Here is a 20,091-nt window from a genome sequence, read left to right as displayed (position 1 = left end):
ATGAGAGAGAATCATGGATCAGCTGCCTCGTGCAAGTCCCCCACTGGGGATCGAGCCCACTACCCAGGCATGTGCCGTTGACTGGAATCGAACCTGGGACTTTTCAGTTCGCAGGCTGACACTCTGTCCACTGAGCCAAACCAGCTAGGGCTAGTTTATGTCTTACAGAATTTACTATGAAGTGCTTAGTTCTGGATGTGATCCTGAACAAAAACAATACTCTGATTATTTATTGATTAATTCAATGCTCATTTAATATGTGTAAAAATACCTATGGGACTATACATAAATTATAGAATTTGAGGGTTGGGCCATGTAAGAAATGGTATTTTTCTCTCTCTAAAAATAAAACTGAGTCATAAACTACATATTTCTTATAGGGAACTTAGAAATTATAGAAAGATCCTGGCCAGTGTTGTTCAGTGGTTGAGTGTCGATCCATGCACCAAGGGGTCACGGTTTGATTCCCAGTTGGGGCACGTGCTGGGGCTGTGGGCTTGATCCCTAGTAGGGGGCGTGCAGGAGGCAGCCAATTGATGTTTCTCTCATCTATGTTTCAATCTCTCTCTCCCTCTCTCTAAAGTCAATAAAAACATATTTTAGAAATTATAGAAAGGTACAGAAATACTAGTAAGTCACTCAAAATTCTATCCAGATTTAAGCCGTTAGCATTTGATGTCTTTATGTAGTACTTTACAGTTTAAAAACATTTTTATTGCAGTATACCTTAAATACAAATCATAAGTATATAGCTTGACATGTTTGTAACCATCACCCAGATTAATTCTTTTTATTTTTTATCATATGTGGGTTTATGTGTGTATACTTTTACATGTGAGTCTGTCAGTGATATGCATTGAAAATATATTCTTGTAACCTTTGTGTATTCTCATTCTCTATGGTGACTTACTTTTGAGGAACAAAAGTTTTTAGTTATAATATTGTCCAGTTTTTCAGTCTTTTCTCTTTATGGTTAGTGTATTTTGTTTTCTCTTAAAGGCTTTATTGTTTCACCTTTCACATTTAGACCTGCAATCCCAGAGCTAACTTTTAAACACTATGCTATAGCACTACTTTGGACTGCTTGAAAAAAAGCTCCCCCACCTTCTTTTGTGTGTGAGAGCTATTTTCAGCACTCTACAGAGTGAAAGAGAAACATTTCCATTGCTCTCACAGCTGGGCCTGAAGTACAACAAGGCTTTTGATATGACCAATACGGTGCTTTTAGTGCACATTTATTAAAACAAATGCTAGTCTTTCTGCTTTGATTTAGTATCAATTGGTAAAATTTTAGTGATTAGGAAACTCTGTACAAAAATAATTTATTACTATAAAAAGTCTTAAGGTTAAAGAAAAATTTCTTCTGTTATTGAGGGTATCTTGACAGGAGGCTCCCAGATTCTTAAATCTGTGAGCTCTGGGGAAGAAGAGGCTGTTGGGGGCAGGGGTCCCCTCTTATAAGGTGTGGTTTGAAATTTGGATTTATGGACATGTCAGTGTTCTGGGTACAGCCATATTTGCTGCTCTGGGCTCTACTTTGGTATGCATTCTGTGAAGCAGATAGATGTTGTCACTTTCATGCAGCAGAGGCTTCCTTCTTGGGAAGCATTTGGGAATTTCCAGGGCATTTCTGTGTCTTGTTTTCCTGGTTATAGATTTAGAGGAGACTCTTGCATGTATGGCTGTTCTTTTGTGAGGAAAAGATCTACTATTTGTTGAGTACCTTTTGTGCTCCATACAGTTATGTCCCATATGGTTTACATATGTTAACTTGCAGAGTCCTCTCTATAGGCTTATGAAATAGGTATTATCCCCATGTTACAGATGAGGAAACTGAGATTCATAGAAGAGACACCTTGAGCAGGTTACTTAAAATTCAACAAGACATGGAACTAGTATTTGAATCTAGATTTGCCTGTGTTTAAAGTCCTCTCTTCCATTATAGTGTATATACCACAGGATATATTGTAGTACCTTCCTGGCTTAATCTGGATGAGAGGCCCTTCAGGTTTGTGAGGCCTGTCTCACCTGAAAGAGATACAAGTTTACTCAGATGTGTTCATGAATTCTAGAAGAGGTTAGCTTTGAAAGATAAATTTTTATGTCTCTATAGCACTTAGCATAGAGCTGTGTACATAGTAGGACTTCAGTTGAGTATGGAATAATGTAGTAATGTAGCAGAATGGCTGAGTGTGGGGTAGGCAAGTTCTCAATCCCATGGTGACTGGGTGGAGAAAACATCACTGTGACAGCATATACTAGTATTTGAGGTTTTGGATGAATTGTTTTGATTAAGTCTTGCACATTTAATAAATACTTGTAGATTGGTATGGTGATGAATTGTGGGGATATTTTCACCTTTAGGGATAATTTAAATTTTTGGCTTGGCACATTTTCTTCTCCTTCTCTATAGTAGCAAGATACGTTCATTTTCAGAATTCTTTAGCCTCATTTTGTAATAGATTGGCTAGTTTTTTTTTTTAAATATATTTTTATTGATTTTTTACAGAGAGGAAGAGAGAGGGATAGAAAGTTAGAAACATCGATGAGAGAGAGACATCGATCAGCTGCCTCCTGCACACCTCCTACTGGGGATGTGCCCGCAACCCAGGTACATGCCCTTGACCGGAATTGAACCTGGGACCCTTCAGTCCGCAGGCCGACGCTCTATCCACTGAGCCAAACCGGTTAGGGCACTAGTTTGGTTTTTGCTGCTGTGGTAAGACCCGTTATAATTAGCCCTGTCTGGTTTGGCTCAGTGAATAGAGCGTCAGCCTGCGGACTGAAGGGTCCTGGGCTCGATTCCAGTCAAGGGCACATGCTCGGGTTGCGGGTTCAATCCCCAATAGGGGGTATGCAGGAGGCAGCCGATCAATGATTCTCTTTCATCATTGATGTTTCTATATCTCTCACCCTCACCCTTCCTCTCTGAAATCAATAATAATAATAATAATAATAAAGAACTGTTATAATTAGTATCTTTGCTTTTTCTAATAGTTTTATGGGTTTGTTTTGAAGAACCTAAAAAGAAAATAAAAAAGCAGAAGAAACTTTTATTTTGCTAAATATTTCTTCAAGAAGGGTATTTTATGCTGGGTGATACTCTAAATGTGGAATCCCAAATAACCAAATTTTTCAAATACCTCCAAGATTGAAATGGCCCAGGAGCTCCTCTCCCCCCCCCCCCCAATTGTAGGAAAATTGTCTATAAATTGGAAAGGATAGAATTGAATTAGTTAAGAGGACACTCAACTCTGAGATCATTAAGCATTTATCAGGATTTGTACAGGGGCATTTAATTCCTTTGAATGAATTATTGTCTCCTGACTCAGACAAATTACAGCCCAGAGTTCTGAAAGAATTTTGGGATGAGATCATTTGCTCTTTGTCAATAACATTTAAGGACTCATGGAATTACCACAAAAAAAAACATATTTCAAACTGAGACTGTAAGAGCTTTACATATTCTTTTTTTTTTAATCTTTTTTTAAAATATATGTTTTATTGATTTTTACAGAGAGGAAGGGAGAGGGATAGAGAGTTAGAAACATCGATGAGAGAGAAACATTGATCAGCTGCCTCCTGCACACCTCCTACTGGGGATGTGCCTGCAACCAAGGTACATGCCCTTGACCGGAATCGAGCCTGAGACCCTTCAGTTCGCAGGCTGACACTATCCACTAAGCCAAACCAGTTAGGGCTTTACGTATTCCTAGTCAAAATCTAGAATGGCTTAAATATCTGTTATGAAGGTTTAGAACAGGAAACTGTAATTATGAAGAGCCAACATGGGCCCACTAAAAGTATGTTAGGTCAGACTAACCACATTTTCTTTATTAAGGGAGTTCACTGGTAGAAGAGGGGAATACTGTCAGCTATCATTTTTGAATTCAGGCATGTTTTGATGGGAATTATTAGGATATACTTGGGGATAAGAGAGAAATTTGAATGGTTTGATGAAGCAGGTGCTGCAAAAGTAGAAGTATAGAAAGGAGATGTGATTTAATAGCAACACTAAAATGTAAGGATTACCCTGGCAGGTGTTGCTAAGTGGTTAGAGCATTGGCCTGTACACCAAAGGTCTTGGGTTTGATTCCTGGTCAAGGGCACATACCTGGGTTGCAGGTTCGATCCCCAGCCCTGTCAGGGTGTGTGCAGGAGGCAGCCAATTGATGTGCCTCTCACATCAATGTCTTGTCTGTCTCTCTTCTCCCAACCCCTTTCCCTTCCACTCTCTCTAAAAATCAATGGAAAAATATCCTTGATGAGGATTAACCCCCCCAAAAGACAATAAAATGTAAGGCTTTTATAATTACAAGTTTGATTTATGGCAAAAGTGTGATTTAGTTGACAAAAAGTTGTGATTTTTAGCTTGCATTAATATATATTGTTTTTTTTTTTAATATATTTTATTGATTTTTTACAGAGAGGAAGGGAGAAGGATAGAGAGTTAGAAACATCGATGAGAGAGAAACATCGATCAGCTGCCTCCTGCACACCCCCCACTGAGGATGTGCCCGCAACCAAGGTACATGCCCTTGACCGGAATCGAACCTGGGACCCCTCAGTCCACAGGCTGACGCTCTATCCACTGAGCCAAACCAGTCAGGCGATTAATATATATTGTTTAAAAAGAGTACATAGTCCTGTTTTAAATTATGCTAGTTAGACCACACCTAGATAGAATACTAATTTCAGTACTAGGAGTCAGGGTGGTGAGGGATCTGAAAACCATGTCATATGAATTAAGTTCAATGGAGCAGATTTGTTTTATGACTAGTAAATGACTCTGACAATAGCTTCCACAGAAGAGACCCAGAAGAACTTGGAGAAGGAGAAATGGCAACATTGTTGGAATACCGTAGATTTTGATAGCACTCACTTGAATAATTGTAGATTTGCTAACAGGCACAGAAATGTATGAAGTTCATTCTAGGGAGAGAATAGCATCTGCAAAAGAATGAAGGCATGAAAAAGCATGCCATATTTGAGGAAATACAAGTGAGTTAAAACAGATAATGTATAAAGATGGAGAAAAAGGGTTTGGGGGGTGAGAACGGGGAAGTTAGCATGTGCCTTATATGAAGGTGGAGTAGCTGGACACCAGGAGGATAAAAATCTATAATAATAAAAGGTTAATATGCTAATTAGACCGGACAGCCAAACGACCTTCTGAACGTCATTCCGGACGTCCTTCTGGACAAAGCCGTGGCGGCGTGGGCCAAGGCAGAGGCAGTTAGGGGCTATCAGGCAGGCAGGCAGGCAGAGGAATTAGGGGCGATGAAGCAGGCAGGTGAGTGGTTAGGGGCGATGAGGCAGGCAGGCGAGCGGTTAGGGGCTATCAGGCAGGCAGGCAGAGCGGTTAGGGACCATCAGGCAGGCAGGCAGAAGTGGTTAAGGGTGATCAGGCAGGCAGGTGAGTGGTTTGGGGCGATCAGGCAGGCAGGCAGAGTGGTTAGGAGTGATCAGGCAGGTAGGCAGAGTGGTTAGGGGCAATGAGGCAGGCAGGTGAGTGGTTAGGGGTGATGAGGCAGGCAGGCACAGTAGTTAGGGGCGATCAGGCAGGCGAGCAGTTAGGAGCCAGTGGTCCCGGATTGCGAGAAGATGTCCAACTGCCGGTTTAGGCCCGATACCTTTGGGGATTGGGCCTAAACTGGCAGTCAGACATCCCCTGAGGGGTCCCGGATTGCAAGAGGGTGCAGGCCGGGCTGAACGACAGCCCTCCCCTCCCCCGCACGAATTTCGTGTACCGGGTCTCTAGTGATTTATATAAATCTTGATTGTAGTAGGCCTAAAATTCCAGGCTTTTTCCGCTTGCTTTCAAGAGCTCTTTCTCCTTTCCTTTCTTCAGGTATATATTTTATTTTTCATCTGAATATTTTTATTTGATAAATTTAACATGTTAAACTTTGTAAATTTAAGGTATACAGCATGTTACTTTGATACATTTATATATTATGATTGCCATTGAAGCAATTTTTGTCACATTACATCTTTGTACAATGTTATTATCTATGTTCATTATACTACTAGAGGCCCGGTCCACGAAATTTGTGCATGGGGGCGGGTGTCCCTCAGCCCAACCTGCACCCTCTCCAATCTGGGACCCCTCGAGGGATGTCTGACTGCCCATTTAGGTCCGATCCTATCGGGCCTAAACGGGCAGCCGGACATCCCTTTCACAATCCAGGACTGCTGGCTCCAAACTGCTCGCCTGCCTGCCTTCCTGATTGCCCCTAACCGCTTCTGCCTCCCAGCCTGATCACCCCCTAACCACTACCCTGCCAGCCTGATTGCCCCTAACTGCCCTCCTCTGCAGGCCTGGTCACCCCTAACTGCCCTCCCCTGCAGGCCTGATCCCCCACAACTTCCCTCCCTTGCAGGCCTGGTCCCTCCCAACTGCCCTCCCCTGCTGGCCATCTTGTGGCGGCCATCTTGTGTCCTCATGGGGGCAGCCATCTTGTGTGTTGGAGTGATGGTCAATTTGCATATTACCCTTTTATTAGATAGGATGCATTAGATCTCTATGACTTATTTACTACTTGTACAAGTTTGTACCCTTGAACACCACCAATCTTGTCTCCTTCCTCCCTCTCCCCCCAGTCACCTGGTAACCATCTTTTTTTTTTTTTTTTTTTAATGGTCTGACTTTTTTAGGTTCCACAGATAAGTGATAACTTATAGTACTTGTCTTTCTGTGTCTGACTTACCTTGCTTAGCATAATGTGCTTATCATGGTCCATCCATATTATTGCAAATGGCAGGATATCCTCCTTACTCACGGCTGATTAATATTGCATTGTGTGTTCATACCACGTTTTTTTTTATCCATTCATCTGTCGATGCCATTTTGATTGTTTTCATATTTTGGCTATTGTGAATAATCTGCAATTAAACATTGGTGTGCATATATTCCTTGAAATCCTGTTTCCTTTGGGTATATACCCAGAAGTGGAATTGCTGGATTGTATGGTAGATATATTTTTAATTTTTTAAAAATATATTTTTATTGAATTTCAGAGAGGAAGGGAGATGGAGAGAGAGATAGAAATATCAAGGATGAGATAATACCATTGATTGGCTGTCTCCTGCACATTCCCCACTGGGGATCAAGCCTGCAACCTGGGCTTGTGCTCTGAGTGGAAATTGAACCGTGACTTCTTGGTTCATTGGTTGACACTCAACCTCTGAGCCACGCCGGTCAGGCTATTTTTAATTTTTTGAGGAACCTCCATACTGTTTTCCATAGTGGTTGGACTAATTTATATTCCCACCAACAGTGTTCCCTTTTCACCACATCTCCACCAACACTTAGATGTTAGCTTGACAGATGTGTGCCCTGCAGGGTATTCAGATGGGCTGAAAGGGAGGCAGTATCTATACTTGATGTCTTGCTACCAAAGTTCTGTCCTAGCTGTGGTTTGGAGCAGTCCTGTCTGGATAGGTTCTCAAACCTCAGTCTCTTGTTAAAATAGTACATTTTAGGATTAGGTACATGAGCTGGACTAGGTTGGTGCCTGAAAGATTTCAAGCAGAAGGCAAATTATCAATAAAAGCAATGGCTGTATATACAAATCTAAACTTATCTCACAGAGAAAATATGTTGAGAAAGTGAACAAATCTGCCTCGAGGGGAAAACATGGCAGTAACAGATGGTTTCTATTCCTCTTCCATTGCAAAGCCTGGTGAGCAGCTTTCCTGCGTTAGTGCCTTAAAGAGGCCTTGTGGCCTGTTCAAGATAAGGGCAGCTCATTGCCTGCATTCTGGGTTTTTGTGAATGTCTGACTCCTGAGCACCACGGTCGGCTGGTGATGTGGGGCCAAGGTACAGGCTGTTTCTTCAAGGAGTAGTTTCCTTCTTCACTTTATGCTGCAGGAGCTGTAAATATACTTCAGTTTCATATGTAGAAGAAGTGAAGGAGAGTCATGAATAGAGTGTAGTGTTAGACAGTTTTCTGTAGCTACCAAAACTCTGCTAGCCTTGTTGTGTTTTTAAAAGATGTCTCTATTTTAAAAGTGCTGATAATAATGAAGTAGTCACCCGAAAGTAACAGCAAGATTAATTCTCATTTAGTTAGAAATTGGCCTTCCCTTCTCTTATTACGTGTGCTCCACCGATCAGATGACAGGAAATAATCTCTGATTTGTACAGGGGCTCAGAAATTATCTGGAGGACAAAGAGAATTGAAATGCTGGGGCAACAAATGAGTTGAACACAAAACACAAGTTGGTTCTTCAGCATGCACTAGAAATAGAAGTGTGACTTGATAGTACTACTATTCTGATGGACAGTCTGTTTCAGGAGTGTTTGTAACAGGAAAGATACAGTGACATCTTTTAGTGCAGAAAGTAAACTGATTATAGCATGAGTGGCACTGAATTGGCGACTGATGTCACCAACAGGATCAATTCTAGGATATCCCAGAATGCCAGTATGCAAAGGATAGCATAATAATCTGGCTATATCCACTCCCAAGAAAAAGAATTTCATCACTCTTACTCTAGGTAATGTGAATGACTATAGGATTGGTGTTGATGTGGTGAGGTAGGGCAGTTCATGTAACATTTTCAGGCCTGAAGAGAGGGATAGTTCAGTTGCCTTCAACGAGTTTTGTCCAGAGTATAGCTTTGAATGCTTGAAACCTCTGCTTTAAAACGTTGACGGATTGTTAAAAACATTATTTTTTATTTAATTAATAATTTGCTTTTAAAAATTAAACTTTTAATATTCATATGCAGTTGTAAGAAACAATACAGAGATTCCCCTATATCTTTTATCCAGTTTCCATCAATGGTAACGTTTTGCAAAACTATATATTATCACTACCAGGATATTGACAATGATACCATCAAGATACAGAATGGTTCCATTACCACAAGAATTTCTGGGGTTGCCCTTTTATAGCCCCTCATCTCTGACCTCTGGCAACCAAGAGTTCTTTATTTTTATAATTAGGTCATTTCACAAATGTTATATAAATGAAATCAGACAGTATATAATCTATTGGGATGGGCTTTTCTCACTCTTGTGGTGCAGGTTTGCAGGTGATGAATTCTCTTAGTTTTGCTTTACTTAAAAATGTTTTTATTTTGTCTTCATTTAAAAAAAATTCTCACGTGAGGACATGCTTTTATTGATTTTAGAGAAGGGGAAGGAAGGGGGTGGGGGGAGGGGAGAGAGGGGGAGAGAGAGAGGGAGGGAGGGAGGGAGGGAGGGAGGGAGGGAGGGAGGGGGATGAGAGTGAAACATGATAGGTTGCCTCCCATTTCGGATCAAACCTGCATGCTGGGTCTGCCCTGACCAGGAATTGAACGACTTTTAGGGACTACAAGACCACGCTCCAGCCAACTGAGCTACACTGGCCAGGGCTTGTCTTCATTTTTTAAGGTTTTTTATTTCTATTAATAGAATTCTGGGTTGATAGGATTTTCTGCCTCCCCCCCTACCTTTTATTACTTGTAAGGTGTTAGTCCACGTTTTCTAACCTTCATTGTTTCTGATGAGAAGGCAGTGGTAATTTCAATTATTTTTTTCTCCTTAAAGTAATGTATTCTTTTTTTCTGGCTCCTTTCAAGATTCTTTTTCTTTAAATCTTTTTCTTTTCTCCCTCTTCCCCCTTTCTCCCCAAAATCTGACTATGATGTACCTATGTATGTTTTGTTGTTTGTTTGTTTTGTATTTGTCCTGCTTGGGATCCATTGAGCTTCTTGCATCTATAAATTTAGTTCTGAAAAGGAAAAAAAACAGCTTTTTCCTTTTTAGGTAGGAAAAAACCCATTTCTTCTATACTGTGTTTCTTGCCTATGTATTTCCTTTACTACTTATGAAGAACACTTCACAAAAAGAAAAGAAAAAAAAAAAAAGAATATTTCACTCTGACCCTTTTGGTCACCAACAAGCAATTCTCTGATCAGTAGTAGCTGGGTGCCCTATAGTCCTGACACTGTCAACCTGGAGATAGCATCAGATCCCACTGGTTAAGGACTCAGTCTCACAAGACTGCCTCCATTCAAACAGCAATCTCAAATACCAGGTTATCACCTGTGCTTCTGACCATTGAGCTTCCAAAGACAGCCCCGCCTGGGGTTTGATTAATTTGCTAGAGTGGCTCACAGAACTCAGGGAAACACTTGTGTTTATCAGTTTATTAAAGGATGTGATAAAGGATACAGATGAACAGCCAGATGAAGAGACACATAGGGTCAGGTCTGAAAGGTCCTGAGTGCAGGAGCTTCTGTCCCTGTGGAGTTTGGGTATGTTTGGATGTGTTTGCCTGCCTGGAAGCTCTCTGAACTTAATAGTGTTGGGATTTTATGGAACCTTCATGTAGGCATAATCAATTATTAACTCCTTTTCTATTCTCTCTTACCTCTATGGAGGATGAGGGAGGGGTGGGGCTGAAAATTCCAAGCTTCTAATCAGCTTTTGGACTAGCCCCCCTCCAGGAGCCATGTAGGGGCTTACACAGAGTCACCTCAATAGAATAAAAGATGCTCCTAGTGCTCTTATCACTTAGGAATTTACAAGGGTTTTAGAAGCCTTATGTCAGGGACGAGGTTAAAGACTAATATTAGAATAAGAGATGCTGTTAGTGTTTTTATCACTTAGAAATCACAAGGGTTTCAGGAGCTCTGTGTTAGGAACTGGGGCAGATATCTGTCTATTTCAATTATTTCACAATATCTTTTACCAAATTTGGGAACATTTTGTGTGTGTTTTTTTTCCACTACTTCTAAAAATATTGTTTTCTATCTCATTTGCTCTCCTTTCCTTCTGGGGCTCCAATTATATGTATGTTAAACTTGTTAACCCACAGTTTTCTCAGGTCCTCTTTGCTGGGGTCCCCCCTTGTTTTTTCCTCTCTGTTTTTCAGATTGGATAATTTTTGTGAATTTATTTTTAAGTTCACTAACTCTTCTGCATCTTTAATCTGCTGTTAAGCCCATCCGCTGAGTTACTGTCTGTTTCTCTGTTGAGATCTATTTTTTCATTATTTGATCTAGCTCTTTTGAAATCCTGTGTGCTAATTTCCAATATTTGGGTCAACTCAGGGTTGGTTTCTGTTGATTGACTCTTCAAGAGAATGTTGTTTTCCTGTTTCTTTATATGCTGAGCAGTTTGTGACTGTGTTCTTGATATTGAGATACCTATGTTGTAGAGACTCTGGATTCTGTTAACTTCCAACAAAGAGCATTGAATTTTGGTTGTTTTGTTAAACTCTATTCCCCTATAGTAAGCAGCAGCTTAAATCTCTGTTCAGTTTTGTTTTTTTTTAGCCCTAACTTGGTTGCTTGGGGTTTGCTCATCCAGAGACTTGGACAGAGTTTATACGTGGTTTGGGGCACCTCTTTTCTGGCTTTCTCTGGAATTTCCCTCCCTCACTTGCCAGCTGCAGTGGTTGCCTTATAGTTTGTATTCAGGTTCTTCAAGCTAGTAAGACTGTGGGCTTTTGTCTGAATTTTAGCCACCTCTCATGCTATAGACTGAGACCTCCCTGGCCAAAAGCCCTAACAAGGGAAACCAGTGTTGTTACCTTCTTCCAAGTGTTGATCCTCCTTCCCACTTCAGAATCGGTATGCTTTTTCTTCTTCAGTACTTTTGGATAGTTGTTTCTTTAAAAAATATTTTGTCCAGAGTTCATATATATGTGCAAGAGAGTTGGTCTCATAGGAACTACTTTGCCATAACTAGAAGCAAAACCTTCATCATACTAGATAAAAATTATTCTATTGACAAAGTCAATTATTATTATTTTTTGTTCACCTAGAAAGTAGTTATTTAGTAGTACATATGTTCTGTTTTAGACTTTATGAAAACCTGCCCATTTAGGTTAATCTGTAAGTGATCAAAATGTTTCCTGCCCAAATTAGAAGAAACACTTGGAGTTGTGGTTTCTAACCTTTTTGGGTCATGGGACTCTGAGACTGATGAAAATTGTGTTCTCTCCCCAGAAAAAAGCACATATTAAATATTAATATAAATGTATTTATATTTAAACAAAATTTATATTTATACAAAATTTTATAAATCTTCAGAGATTTTACGGTTTGAAGCTTTTCAGCATAAGCATCCCTCATTTAGGGTTATTCAAATCAAACGAGTACCAACAGCCTAATAGCAATACAGATGTCAGTTTGTTTCTGGCTTGGTCAAAGCAGAACAAGTAAACAAAGAACCTATTAGAAAGTCTTTGTAAGGCATGCAAGCTTAAAAAAAAATCTGCAATGATTTATCTGAACTGTACTTTCCTGGTGGCAGATTCACAAAGATAGACAGACACCTAGTTGACTAATTTTTATCTAGCTGTTAGAAATGGGCCTTAGTTTCGATATCCAGACCTACCAATATTTGTATACTCTGTATGTGTTGGGCAAATAATCGTTTATTATTTCTAGGACAATAGTACAGTTGTGATTTTGACGTCATATTCTTAATATTGTTTAACTCTTTTCAAAATATATTTTTATTCAATTTTAGATAGGAAGGGAGAGGGAGAGAGAGAAACACATCAATTGACTGCCTCCAGCACGCCCCCTACTAGGGATCGAGCCCACCACCCCGGGAATCGAATCTGGGACCTCTTGGTCCATGGTATGACACTCAATCCACTGAGTCACACCAGGCTGGCTTGTTTAATTTTTCAAAGGTTTAAATAATTGAGGATTAGCTTGTGATATGCATACAGGTTTCAGGAGGTAGGGCTAATGTTGGTGTTCCTGAGGCATTAAGTCTCTAGTGCTTATTCTCAAAACTCAGTCCTCCCTCAGTAAAATGATGAAAAATTAAATTGTTTTTTTTTTTTTTAATAAAAAAAAGATCTTAGTTTTGTGAATCTCTTTTGTCTATTACTTTTCTCACACTCTTTATAAGGTAGCGGTAATAAACATGATTTGTTCTCAGGGGCTTCATAACTCTTCTTTGTACACCTTCCCTTTCCCTCGCAGTGAAATGCTATGCTCCTGTTATAGGCCCAATCTAGTACACAGGAGATTTTTGTTTAAGGTTGGCACTCTCTGTGGTGCCTCCACTCAGAACCTGACTCTTTATCTTTAAGACTTCTTTATTCAGCTTGTTTGAAGAAGGCAGCAGGAGGTGGAGAGGTGATGGTGAGGACAGAGGATCTAAAGACCACTTCTCCCTGTAATTCATAGCTTCCCCTTTCTCTTTGTCTACGCTCCAGTTCAGTTCATCATGTCCACCTCTGGCTTCATTTTTTTTTTTTTTAATTCTCTCCTTAAGTAATCCCCTATTCCTCATTTCAGTGTTCATTATGTCTTAGGAGGCACCTCATTGCCATCTTAGGAAAATATCTTTTTCTAAAGGCTTTCATATAGGGCAGTGGTAACTGCCTTGGTTCCTATATACAGCATGTCCTCAAATTACGTAGTTTCATTCGATATCATTTCATTATAACATTGATGAAAAAATAATTGATTTTGGGCTGGGGCTCTGTCTGTGTGGAGTTGGCACATTCTCCCCATACCTGCATGGGTTTTCTCTGGATACTATGGTGTCCTCTCACATTCCAAAGATGTTCATGTCAGGTGCATTGGCTTGCGTACATTGTCTCCGTCTGAGTGAGTATGGGTGTTAGTGCTCCCAGCAATGGAATGGCATCCTGTCCAAGGTTGGGTAATGCTTTGCTCTGTCAGATGGCAACCTGCAACCCTGAACAGGAATAAGTGGGTTGGGAAATAATGATCTTACTTGTTTGTATTAATCTTTCATACATATACACATATATACATATATATATGCACACATATATACATATATACAATATATTTCACATTTCATTGTTTAATATTAGAAGTGTTTTGGGTCTTTATTTAGAAGTTTAGAGATGTTTTTGTGACCAGAAATATGCAAAAGGAGCTTAATTTTAGTTTATATCAATTATCCTATTGTAAAATTAGTTTCATTATACGTCTTTTTGCTTAAAGTTGCAGTTTCCAAGAACCTATTGATGACGTTAAGTGAGGACTTACTGTAGTTTCATTTATTTTATGGTTTTTGCTGAGGGGATTTTCTAGTCTAATAAGGAAGAAATGAGCAAACTGACAATTAAAAGTGAAGAAGCTTAGCAGGAAGAAATCCTTATCTTCTCTCAGAACTGAATACAGTTTAAAAATACATTCTGAGAATCTCAGACTGTAGACAAGATCATTATGTCGTCTGCTTGCTGTTTAATTACTTTGTACTGTAAGTGCAGACTTGGAATGGTGGGCTCTTTGCAGGTGTCACTGAAAGCTCCGAGACAAGCTCTACAGTGTTGTAGGGCTTTATTGCTACTGCCTGTACCAGCTGCCTGCTGTTGATTTTGCCAGTGTTCTTTAGTGAAGATTACCAAATGTAATTTAAGAAATGAAACTTGTTGGAAAAGAGTTTCAGAAAAATCAGTTTGGAAGAAGGGATCAGGAAATGGGAGGAATTGAAATTATGGTACTCGCTTTACTAACAGAAAGTTGAAAAATTGTCAGAAGTTGAAAATTATGAATAAGTGGGCTTACAATGATGATGAACAAAACCTGAGAGAATGGAAGTGAAGGTTTTTGTTTTAAAAGCAGTAACATTATTAGTTTCTGGAATAGGTGCCTTAGAATTATTACAAAATATTCTTTAAAAAATGTTTTTAGAGAGAAGAAGGGAGAGGGAGGGAGAGAAAGAGAGACAGAGAGACAAGGGAAGAGAGAAGAGGAGAGAAGAGGAGAGAAGAGAGAGAAACATCCATCAGTTGCCTCCCACACACACCTTGACTAGGTATTGAACCTGAAACCCTTTTGGTGGGTGGGATGACACTCAACCAACTGAGCCACACTGGCCAGGGCCAGATATACTTTTAAAGATTTTTTTTCAACGTCTCTGGGATGATTTAGAGTGAAGGACTGTCTGACTTTAGGTCACCCCAATTCAGTATTTGTGAAGAATGCATCTTTCTTAGTAATCACCAGCCCCTTTGGGTTTCAAACCAACTTATGAAAACTTTAGTTGGAACACAGTTTATTATATCAACTAGAGCATGGGAACTGGATCCTGTACAAGTTTGTCTGAATAGTTAGACCAAATAAACTGAAGATTTGGGCCCCCCTGATAATAACCTCCCTGTGAAATGGTTATTGGTGTATGTTCTTTTCCCTACATATATTTGATAGTAAGGTCCTTAAGGATAGTTGCTCATCTGGATCATCTTTATCCCCCACAGTACTTAAGGCCCTTGTATAGCATAAGTAAATAGATATAGAATTCAATTGCTCAATAAACAGATATAGAATTCAATTGAATTATCCTTGATCATATTTCCTACATATTTGTCTATAACTCCTAATAAATTTATTTGTTTGACATATTTAGGCACATTTAATTTGTTCCCTACTCCATAACCCCTAAGGAAAAGCAATATTTGGGGTAGCACGCTTTGGATAAATCACTAGTGCCTTTTAGTACTTTGATACTGGTAGAGCTCTTCATCCCATTATACTATATTGTAATGTTTTTCAAATTGAATTGTAATCATTAGTAGGTCAGCAATTAGCATATTTAGTTTTAATGATATAGAGCAGAAATTATGAGAGGTAGTGACATAGTAAGGGTAAGTATTATTTTGTGAAATTTTTGTTTTAGGTAAATTTAGATATACATCGCGTGTGTTTATTGCTTCATGATGAAAAATTTATTTCATACTGGAGTCATGGTCAAAAAGTTTGAATCACACTATTTTATTGTAATACTCTGTTATTTCATTTGTCATATAGCATTATGCCAGTACATACAGGCTTCTAAAGCCAGGGACGGTGCCAGCCCTTTCATTTCCAGTACAACTGAAGGTAAAAACAAAACAAAATTGAGACTACCCAAAGCTTTCTGGTGCCTCTTACATATGTCTCTCTGGTGGCATTTTGTACCCTTTGACCTTCTAACTTTCTTGTGCCTATTTGACTAGTAGATTTTTCACATCTGTATCTCTCTAGGTCAGTGGTTCTCAACCTTTTAATGCCGCGGCCCTTTAATACAGTTCCTCATGTTGTGGTGACCTCCAACCATAGAATTATTTTCGTTGCTACTTTATAACTGTAATTTTGCTACTGTTATGATTCGTCATGAAAATATCTGTGTTTTCCGATGGTCTTAGGCTCTACAGCAGCGGTTCTCAACCTGTTGCGACCCACAGGTTGAGAACCGCTAGCAGGTTAGCCTAAGACCATCGGAAAACACAGATATTTACATTACGATTCATAACAGTAGCAAAATTACAGTTATAAAGTAGCAACGAAAATAATTCTATGGTTGGGGGTCACCACAACATGAGGAACTGTATTAAAGGGTCGTGGCATTAAAAGGTTGAGAACCACTGCTCTAGGTGGTGGGTTCTTTGATTCTTCCTCTTTTCACTTAATGCTCTGTTTCAATATGCTGTAATGTTTTTAGGAGGAAGATGGGGGAAACAAAGGAGAATTTCAGAAATTTTGAATGATTTTGAATTGATAAAATAGCTTTTTAGATTTACCTTGAAGTTTACTTTCTTGCTATTCTTGAATCTTTAAGTTCCTTTGTATTTTTTAAGAGATCATAGAATTGCATATTTCATTCTGAACTTAAAACCATTTATGCTTCAATGCTGTTATTAGTTGACTATAAGCAAACTAAATATGGCATTCAGAAAAAGATGGATATAATCCTTTATCATTCCTTGTGCTTTCTCCCCTCTCTCCCAAGAAAATTAACTGTTGGGTTTGTAGTAATTATTTTCATTTTAATGAAAAGCAATGATAGCTAGTGGTGTCCAATATTAACCATGCTAAACTTTCAGCACCTATACTTACCTAATAACTTTAATACCTTTCCTATTCTTAGATGGCTGGCATTTCTGTACTTGCTTTGCCTTTATTTCTATACATTGCTGGACTACCAAGCTCAGACATTCATAACCCTGTGATTGCAAGGGACTTTGTGGAGATGATTTACTTCTTTCTTTTTCTTATAGGAGAAAATTTTGAGCAGACACCATTAAGACGAACATTCAAATCTAAGGTCCTTGCACGATATCCTGAGAATGTAGAATGGAATCCCTTTGACCAAGATGCAGTGGGAATGGTTAGTATTTGTTAACTACAAATATGAGAATTTACAAGAGTAAATTTTAAAAAGGGATTGTATATATATTGCTCATGATTCTGCATTTTGATCAGTATATCAGATATTCAGAATACATATATCAAAATACTAAAAGTCACAGTGTGTTTCTGTTGTGTCAGACAAATATATAGTAATGGGTCAGCAAACTTTTTTTGTGTGTGGTACTAAACTATTGGTTGCTTATAGCATTGAGATTACATAAGAGTGAGGTTTAAAAGCAATCTCAATCTGTGTTATACATGTCTAAGTTATATGTCAGAAATGACTGTTTTTGTTTCATCATAATTTTAAATAGGACATGTATAAAAACACTGCTGTTACTTTTAACAGTTTTGGAGGGCCTCGAGTTTTTTAATGCCGAGTCCAATGCTTATTTTATGTTATATTCTAAAAACACCTAGGCTTTGGGCAGTCAGGGTCAAGGCTAATGGATATAACATAATGTAGGTCCTTGTGTTTGTTAATCCAGGCTGCTGGTAGTTCGTTTGTATAGCCAGGTTTGTGTAAAATGAAAATAGGGACTTATTGATTCAGGTCAATTTGATTAGCTTTCCAAGTTTCTTTATATAATCCATCTGAGTTAAAGTGAAAAAAGTACATCTTTATCCTGATTATGTCATCATCTCCTTGCTTTGTATGAAATGAGCACCCTTTTTTTCTATAAATAGAAAGAAGGTTTTATTGATGACAAAATTCTGTGAGCTGATAGAGTCTAAAACTTTATTTTATTTTTAGATACAAAGTTGTATCTATCTGATTTTTAGATGTATTTCTAGCATCATCTCTCAATACGTGCTATCATGCTGCTTTCTTTTTCCTCCTTTTCTTTGTGCATTTTTTCCTGTCCCTCAAATACCCTTCTTTTCCTTGTCTACCTGATGAATTCTAATATAACCTCGTCTATGAAGCCTTTTCTGATGTTCCTAGACTGAGTTGTCTGTTCTTTCTTCCCCTAGCACTTTGTATATACTTCCCTATAGCCCTGATAGCTGCATTATCATTTTATTTACTTGTGTATCTTACTTAGAATGGGAGACCTTTAGGACAGATATTTAACTCTGTTGATCTTGATATCCCAAACACCAGGAAGTGGGTGCTCTATAAGTAAAGAAATAGTGGTGGGTGTTCTGAAAAGAGGGTCAGCATTGGGTATTCTCATCACTTGTTTCCTTGTCTTTTGCAGCTATGCATGCCCAAAGGGCTAGCATTCAAGACCCAGGCTGATCCCAGAGAGCCACAGTTCCATGCCTTTATTATCACAAGGGAGGATGGCTCTCGGACATTTGGGTTTGCCCTCACATTTTATGAGGAGGTGACTAGCAAGCAGATCTGCAGTGCTATGCAGACGCTCTACCACATGCATAATGCTGAGTATGATGTCATACATGCTCACCCTGCTGATGGTCGAGACCACAGTGACATGGAGGATGGTGAAGGCACTCCTGGGACCAAGCTGCAGCGCTTCAACTCCTACGACATTAGCCGGGACACGTTGTATGTCTCTAAGTGCATCTGCCTCATCACGCCCATGTCCTTCATGAAAGCATGTCGGAGTGTTCTGGAACAACTTCACCAGGCAGTCACTTCACCTCAGCCCCCTCCACTGCCCCTTGAGAGCTACATATACAACGTACTCTACGAGGTGCCACTCCCACCTCCCGGCCGGTCCTTGAAGTTTTCTGGGGTCTATGGGCCAATAATCTGCCAGAGACCAAGTACCAATGAGCTTCCCCTATTCGACTTTCCTGTCAAAGAGGTCTTTGAACTGCTTGGGGTGGAGAATGTGTTTCAGCTTTTTACTTGTGCTCTTCTGGAGTTTCAGATTCTGCTCTACTCACAGCGTAAGTCAGTGTTTACTAGAGCTCTCTTCTTGCATAGGGCCTCCCTTTCCATGTCAGATACAGTGGGGCTGACTGTAAAGGTCAAGGGTTGTTAGAATTTGAGCAAAACTCATATCTTTTTCAGGTATGTGGTGGATGGCAAACCAGTGGACCATGAGAGGGATAACAGTTCTTTTTGTTGTTGTTAATCCTCACCCGAGGATATTTTTTAGAGAGTGGAATGGAGGGAGGGCAGGAGAGAGAGAAAGAGAGAGAGGCAGGGAGAAAGAGAAACATGGATGTGAGAGAGAGACATTGATTGGTTGCCTCCCGCTCTGGCCCTGACTAGGGACAGGGAGCGAATCCGCAACCCAGGTATGTGCCCTTGACAGGGAATTGAAGCCATGACCCTTTGGTGTGTGGGCTGATGCTCTACCACTGAACAGCAGTGGTCAGGGTGCCAGATACCTTTTTTTTTTTTAATTGAAATTCTTTATTGTTTAAAGTATTACATATGTCTCCTCCTCCCCCCCACCCCCCAGTTGACCTCTCCCTGGCCACTCCCATCCCCCAGCAGATAGGGTTTTTAAAAAATGGAGCAAGAACTTAAAAACATTGCAAAAGAACCAGAATGGAAGCTACCTGTAGATTGTTGCAGTTTTCCCTAGTTTGCACTTTATTGCTTCATGATACTCCTAATTCACTTATTTTTATTTTTAAAAAAATATATTTTATTGATTTTTTACAGAGAGGAAGGGAGAGGGATAGAGAGTTAGAAACATCGATGAGAGAGAAACATCGATCAGCTGCCTCCTGCACACCCCCTACTGGGGATGTGCCTGCAACCAAGGTATATGCCCTTGACCAGAATCAAACCTGGGACCCTTCAGTCCGCAGGCCGACGCTCTATCCACTGAGCCAAACCAGTTAGGGCCTCATTCACTTATAGTATTTTAGCGACTTTGCATTACTGAATCTTTTTATTTATTTATTTTTTTAAATTTAATAAATCTTTATTGTTCAGATTATTACACTTGTTCCTCTTTTTTCCCCCATAGCTCCCCTCCACCCGGTTCCCACCCCACCCTCTGCTCTTACCACCCCCCCACTGTCCTCATCCATAGGTGTACGATTTTTG

At 39.6% G+C, this 20,091-nt stretch overlaps 1 protein-coding gene across 3 annotated transcripts in view; it reads left to right on the top strand.

Moving 5' to 3' along the window:
• Positions 1 to 20,091, top strand: part of DENND5A (DENN domain containing 5A) — an 83,769-nt gene that overhangs the window by 10,747 nt on the left and 52,931 nt on the right. For 2 of the 3 annotated variants that reach the window (XM_080687132.1, XM_080687134.1), the window contains exons 2-4: positions 15,753 to 15,824; positions 16,982 to 17,091; positions 18,317 to 18,974. In XM_080687132.1, coding sequence (XP_080543258.1) covers positions 15,753 to 15,824; positions 16,982 to 17,091; positions 18,317 to 18,974 — 840 coding nt within the window. The remainder of the gene's footprint in view (positions 1 to 15,752; positions 15,825 to 16,981; positions 17,092 to 18,316; positions 18,975 to 20,091) is intronic. The other variant, XM_080687133.1, reaches the window with a different exon arrangement.

The sequence above is a fragment of the Plecotus auritus genome, assembly GCF_963455305.1.
Source record: "Plecotus auritus genome assembly, chromosome: 9".
Classification (NCBI taxonomy): Eukaryota; Metazoa; Chordata; class Mammalia; order Chiroptera; family Vespertilionidae; genus Plecotus; species Plecotus auritus.
Note: the sequence above shows the minus strand (reverse complement) of the source record. Positions and strands in the feature narration are given on the sequence as shown.